This window comes from Sinocyclocheilus anshuiensis, unplaced genomic scaffold, assembly GCF_001515605.1.
Source record: "Sinocyclocheilus anshuiensis isolate Anshui unplaced genomic scaffold, SAMN03320099.WGS_v1.1 scaffold183, whole genome shotgun sequence".
Lineage (NCBI taxonomy): Eukaryota > Metazoa > Chordata > Actinopteri > Cypriniformes > Cyprinidae > Sinocyclocheilus > Sinocyclocheilus anshuiensis.
The window spans coordinates 1030194-1037273 of record NW_015548309.1 but is presented as its reverse complement, the minus strand read 5'-3'; the positions used below and the strand labels follow the sequence as shown (position 1 = coordinate 1037273).

At 36.7% G+C, this 7080-nt stretch overlaps 1 protein-coding gene across 4 annotated transcripts in view; it reads right to left on the bottom strand.

Annotated features, from left to right (window-relative positions):
• LOC107656300 (SH3 and multiple ankyrin repeat domains protein 3-like) overlaps positions 1–7080 on the bottom strand; it is a 34521-nt gene that overhangs the window by 18034 nt on the left and 9407 nt on the right. For all 4 annotated transcript variants that reach the window (XM_016444069.1, XM_016444070.1, XM_016444071.1 and 1 more), the window contains exons 6-11: positions 5744–5895; positions 5452–5619; positions 5157–5273; positions 4113–4190; positions 3960–4026; positions 1428–1621 (exon numbers count right to left, since the gene is read on the bottom strand). In XM_016444069.1, the coding sequence (XP_016299555.1) occupies positions 1428–1621; positions 3960–4026; positions 4113–4190; positions 5157–5273; positions 5452–5619; positions 5744–5895 (776 nt within the window). The remainder of the gene's footprint in view (positions 1–1427; positions 1622–3959; positions 4027–4112; positions 4191–5156; positions 5274–5451; positions 5620–5743; positions 5896–7080) is intronic.

The following is a 7080-nucleotide window of genomic DNA, read 5'->3' as shown; positions in this document are numbered from 1 at the left end:
ACAGCACACCTCGCTTTTTCAGACCGATGAGCTTTGTAAAAATCGACGCGTTTCAAAAAGGCAGGGCATAGAGGAGAAACAATAATGTACAGTATGTGGAAAATAATGTGTTTTTTTGAACTTTAAACCGCATAAACACATTTCATTACACCAAATACACAAAATAATGTTCTTTTTAGCAGCATCATATGACCCCTTTAAGATTTTGCATAATTTCCAATCAATCCATAATTTTGTCAAAATATTTTTTGTGAGTATATAGGAAAAAAACAAACAGCTAGCTTCTGCAAGACAGTTGGCCATTTTATTTCTAATTTGTTCATGATGGTTCAATTCTCCTGTAATGCATGTATATTCACTAGAGTAGACAGAGTAGACACATTCAATAGACTAGAGAATTTTTAAAAGTCCACAGGGCCAAAAGAGCCCAAACTATTCAGACTATTCAGAATGCCACAAACTGTAGCAACCTCCAGCATAAAAATAATGTGATTATTTTATTTATTTATTTATTTTTGCTGCATCTTGAACAGAGAAGCTGGCTGACTGACCTTTGACCCTCTCTCCTCGGTTGAGTGTGATCTCACCCTCGCCCTGTGGATTGTGGGAGCTGACAGCGATGAAGGTTCGGCCAGGCACCGCACTGTACAGCCGTCGCTTGGGCCCTCGAGACACAGCAGGAGGACTCGGCTCTCTCTGTACAGGACTGCCAGGGCTGCAAACACGTGTGCAGAAATGATTAACAACCAGTTGATATCGTCTTTTATGTCAGGTAATCAATACTTTATTATTTATTATAATTAACTATTTTAATATTTAAAATTTATTTTTACAACTATCAATTATAATATTCATATTTCACATAATTCTGAGCATGAGTTTTTACTCACATTATAAATGTTGCAACTGAACTTCAATCACCATGCATTTTTGTTGAATGAAGAAAAAGCTACTTTTCTGATTTATTCATAAAACTGAATGTAAATAAAAACAGCAAATAATTAAATAAAAAAAAAATGAAATATAAACTTTACACTTTAAGTTTATGGAAAGGAGCAGTCTGGGCTTGAGGCTAATTAACTCATTTTGTGTTCAAATAGAAAAAGAATAAAGAATATATATATAATATGGGGTGCTGTGTGTACATTAATGAGGAAAAAAAATTAACTTAAATGATTTTAGCAAATGGTTGCAATATAACAAAGAGTGAAAAATTTAAGGGGGTCTGAATACTTTCCGTACCCACTGTATATATATATATAAATAAAAATTCAACTTAATTTTATGAAAAAGAGCAGTCTATAAAAAGTCATATTAGTTTGTAGAAACCTCTCTTTAATGCTCTACAAATCAAGGACGGCTCCGCACCTGAGGTGTCCTCCTGAGCGGGTGTGTCTCCTGAGGCTGCGTGTGTGAGTGTGAGCCGCCTGGGGGCTGCGCTGGGACGGGTTGGTGTCATCAGGCTCCAGCGGGGGCAAGCTGCGAAGTGAGGGGGCTGGAGAGGGAGCTGGCAGACTCTCATCTAGAGCATTATCACTGGCCGATCGCATCAGAGAGCGACGTGGGGATACGCAGACCGCGTGCCGCCGAGACGAGTAAGAAGGGGTCTCCCTGAAAGGCACTTTTACAGGAAGACAGCAACATATAAATAGTTATGCAACATGAGAACACAGAGCCGACTGACATCTATATTGCTGTATTACTCAGAGTCAGTTTGATTTGAGAAATCTCCATGCTAGTAATATAAAACCATGTACATTTTTGGAAGATATCAGACATGCACATAACAAAAGATTCACACCACACACACCAATTATGGAAAAGGAAATAATGCGTGTTTGTAACACAATTTGGCTCTTACTACTGCACATTATATTTATTAAAGTGCACTTTTATCTTTGAACATATATATTTACATCCGAGAACCATTTGGAAATTGCAGTCCTTTTAATATCCTGCTGTGTCATTCAAACAAAGCAAATTTTTAAAAGCGCCACAGAAACAGTGTTTATTTTCTTCTATCCCAAGTTGATTTTTCCAGAAAATTTTATTATAATACACACCTGGATCAAATTCAGCTAAGGTGTGCTGTTTGCTAAGAAAATAGTAGCCTAAATCATCGAAACATTAAATGACCTGCTAGACCAGAATGACCACTTTAATGGATTCTCGAAGAATCCTATCAGTTGTGAATAAAACCCATTTTCGCCTGTCGAATGGATCAAGAATGCTCTCCAGGAGGCTGGAACGGATATGTCCAATCTATCAAGAAGAAAAAGACTAGCAGAACAGATTAACCTGTATCAGGCTGAGATATAGAGGAATCACTCATAACCTGAAGACTAGCATCCCATCTGTGAACCACGGTGTTAGAATGGCCTAGAAATGTATGGCTGCTGTTTAAGATTATATGTAATACGTCCAATTCATTTTGATTGAAATGGTCAGTTGGAGGTCATGTAAGGGCTGCAAGTCCTTGACGGCTTATGGTTTATGGATGTAAATACTTTAAATAAAGTCAGTCTCTAAAGGGGTCATATCAAACCTCAAAAACCTAAAACATATCGAAATAAAGTAATTTAGTTTTTCATCACCAATTTCCACCTTTATAATTAAACGTGCCGTTTTGCTAGTGTACCTTTAACACTTCAAATGTAAATGGCCTGTATAGGTGATGTTGATTTGTAGGTTTTGTGTTAATATACATTTGTTTATAGGTTTAAATACCACTTGCAGAATCGGTAAGATATTTAAAATTTTTTATGAGAAATAATAATTAAATAAAAAATTCTACTACTACTACTACAAATTATCATTATTATTAAGAATAATCATAAAAAATAAGAATAAATAAATAAGAGAAAGATTAACATTTTTATATAACAACCCTTGGTTCTTAATGTGTGTTGCCTCTTTGAATATCAATAATTGTTTATAGTCTTTTGTGGTAATTGTGAATGAGTCGCCGGTTTGTCCCTGTTTACTAAATCCATTCAGGTACAGCAAGTTCTATTTTTCCCAGCATGCTCTGAGCAACTGTGGTTGAGAACTCAAACATGTAATAATGTATTGAGTGACTGTTGACAGCTGAGTGAGTCATGCACAACTATCACAACAGGTGACAGTCACTGATGCTTGAGGAGGCAACACACAATTCAGTTACTGTCTTGTGAAATATATTTAAATGTTACTGTTACTGTATGCACCTTCTTCAGGGGCATTCTAAAAAAAATGCAATTTATTATCCTTATTTTTATGAATGCAACTTTATCTGATTTATACGAGATTAATGGTCTTTTTAGACTGGGAAGGACTTTTTTAGTTTTGAAAGATACAGCAAGTTTTAGTATACTGAATGAAATTTGATTCCTCATGATATGGCCACTTTAAACACAAAGTTTCGCGTCAAATCTGCAGGGTACAGAGCCACAACCTAAAAAAAACACACACACACAAATTGGGTGTGAAGCGGAGATTGCACTGGTGAGTTAATCAAATACGTCATGAAGACCGGACAGAAAGATCAGCACATGAAACACTCAGATTACACAGAAATTACAAACAGATGACTCACAGATTACATCACACAGAGCATGACTGAGATTTACAAAGAGAAACACACACAAATCATAAAGAGATTAGCCCACATACACTAGTATGACAAGTACTATAAATACATCACTTATTGTAAAGTTAGAGCGCTGATAGGAACAGTATCTGGATCTTGCACAATCAGACTGACTGTCTGAAATAAAAAAAATATAATGCATTTATGGATTGTTTTGACACACGCTGTGATAAGGTTACTAGATTCACGCTGTTTCATATGATCATACACTCTTATGTTGTCATTTCTGCTTTTACTCTGAAAGGAGCGCTCGTGCCATATCCACTAGACTAAATAATTCTCACCAACTCTAATTATAATTCTCTATTATAATTCTCTAATAATAACTCACCAACATCTGAGGTTTTATGAATCTTGATGATTTCTGCCAGGTCAAAGTTCCCTGCAATGATAGCAACCTACCAGAAAAAAAGTATGCAACAAATTAAGGAATAGTAAAGGAACTAGAGCTTAGCCAGAACATCAGCTAAAAGACGCTTTATACCTGAAATGCTGTTTGGTTGTTGTAGTTCTTGATTTCTTTATTAGCTCCTCGAAACAGGAGAACTCTAGCACAGCCTTCCTGTAGATATTGCAGAGAGAGCAAAGAAAAAGGTGGTGAGTGCAAGAGAAAACATGAGAGGAGATTATAGTTATAACACCCTGTAAATGCGTAAGTTTTTTATGTGATTTGATGCCCAGCTGAGTTTAATAACTATATACAATTGCAGTGAAATACTAGCTTACTGCAAAGTATGTATACTGACTACTATATATTTTTTAAACAATGTAAAACATAATCCATCAAAGTGTGTTCCCTGAGTAAGCAATAAAGACAGCGCCTCCTTCAAATATTGGGATGAAAATATAATCTACAATAAAACAAATACTAAGAATAAAATCTAATAGTGTGTTCCATATGTCAAAAAATATATATAGTTTTTAAAAATATGTTGTAAACTGTGAAGTTTAATGAAATGTATGTTTGCATTAGAAAATACATTTAGTTTCAACCTGCATATACCAAGAAAATACATTTCCAATCTTACAGTAGCCAACATTTAGGCTAAATGCAAATGTGGATAGAATGAGTAAAATTGGTGGAAATGGATAGATGAATTAAGTAAACAACTTACTCGCTTGGACGACATCAAAATGTCACAAATATCGACACTATTTGTTCAAACTGAAGCGTTTGCATTTTTTAAAATGACAAATTATTGTTTTAGCCTGACTGAAATTGAACTTGTGCACGTTAATGTGCTTGAAGGATGACGGATGATGTTAAAAAAATGCAGTTATCACTTCAGGTTCATTTGTCACACCGGCAGAGGAAGCTTGAGTCGGGTGCAATTACAGCATTCCACACAGTTCGCTATAGTTACATTTCACCCATTTTGACATATGTAGAAGCTCATCCTCATATTTTATGCATGGGTGTACAAAAATGCATACTACATACTGCATAGTCTTTACTTTAAAAATGGTATGAACACCCATTATTTTAAGACAGCATAGCTAACGTGTGTGTATTTGTAGGTGTGTGTACCTGGTTGTAGAGGGCACACAGGTGTAGTGCTGTATTTCCTGAGGCATTCTGAGCGCTCAGCTCCGCTCCATAGAATAACAGGTGCTCAAGGTGCTGCACGTTTCCATGACGACAAGCCTATGGTACAAACACACACACACACACGCTCCGATCACCCACTGCTGCAGGTGTAGCAAACAATAAAAAGGATATATTTAGTCTCGCTGGAGAATGAAACTTTAAGCTACGGGAGATTTTCTTCCCTTTACGTTTAATGAGTTCTGAGCATCAGATGAGAAACGCATCTTCCCGTTACCTGATGGATCTCCTGCCAGCCGTTCTCGTCGCTGTAGCCCAGCTGGGCGTGATCGTACAGTAGCAGCTCGCAGCAGTACGGATCTCCCCCAACCATGGCACTGTGATAGAGGGGGGTGAGCCCACGACTGTCCTTATAGTCTGGAGACGCCCCCAGATCCAACAATGTCTGCAAATAGCACACGAAATATGATGGACATATGTGCACAGACTCCCAACAGCTTATGATGAGTTGTATAAGGATGAGTCTTTCTTTGGATTGTGCGTGTGGGAAGGAAAGTGCCTCAACTCACAGTCAATGCTACGTGGTTGTGCGTTTGGACCGCTTTGTGCAGCGCCGTCAGGCCGTCTCTGGTTCTGAAGTCCAGATGGGCTCCGCCACTCCTCAACACCTTAATCAGTTCGGCACAAGTGTCCAGCTGGGCCACGAGAGTGAGAGGAGATTCTGGAAACATCGCACATGCAGAGATGATTAAAAATGCTAAATGTCAAATCCATTTCAGTGAATAAATGATTGACTCATTTTGTCGAATGTCCTTGCTGAATAGAACTGTCCTAAATTTACATTCATTAAAACATCCTAAATGCTAATCAAGGCAAACTTTGAAGGAATAGTTTACCTATCCTTCATGCCAAATGAAAATTCATGTTGTTCCAACCCTTTATTATTTTGTTTAGTCCATGAAACCAAAATGAGATGTTCGGCAGAATGTCCAAGTTGCTCTATTCTACACATTGAACGTAAATTGAGAAATACGTCTCTAATCTCCAAAAAGCACCCTAAAAGTATCATAAAAGGTATAGGTTGTATTACTTCAGAAATCATACGATAGCTTTATGTGAGGAACAGACCATATATATATTTCTGTCATGACAACTCTCGGAGGGATTGGCATTGTAATGTACATGACAGTGTTAATTTATTTGGTCTTGGCGGAATAGATCTGCTACGCTGCTGCTGCAATACAATCCTCAACATGCTGCTTGCTACTGCCAATACATCCACAACATGCTGCTGTGAGCATGTAATAAATATTGCTGCTGCAAATATAACATACATGAAATCACCCCGTAGCATACATGAATCACCTCGTAACAGATCTATACAGGTGGAGCTGGGGAAGATGGAGGGTTTCTGAAGCAAGCTGCAACTGCTATGGCAAGCACTATTCATATATTTGAATGTTGAGCAGCGAGCTCATTGGCTACCGATACAGGAGAGAACCAATCAGCTGTGCCATGTGATAATGATGTCATTACGTCAGATTGAGTTAGACCTATCGGACTGCACCATCAGAGTTTCATGCCAGAACTATATATATATATATACATATATATATATATATATATATATATATATAGATTATGCTGACTCATACATATGTAAAAGTGTTTAAAACTATTGACACTTTTATGCATCATTAAAAAATATATATTAATAAATGTCAATAATAATAATAATGATAATGTTAAGTGCTCAAATAATTTTTACTTTTACTGGTGCACATAATTTATACAATTTTCATAAAAGCATATTTCCAGTCATTTATTACAGTCATAAATTGAGAGACACTTCTAATGAAAATCACTCATTGCCATTGATTTACAATAAATTAAATCATTTCAATGA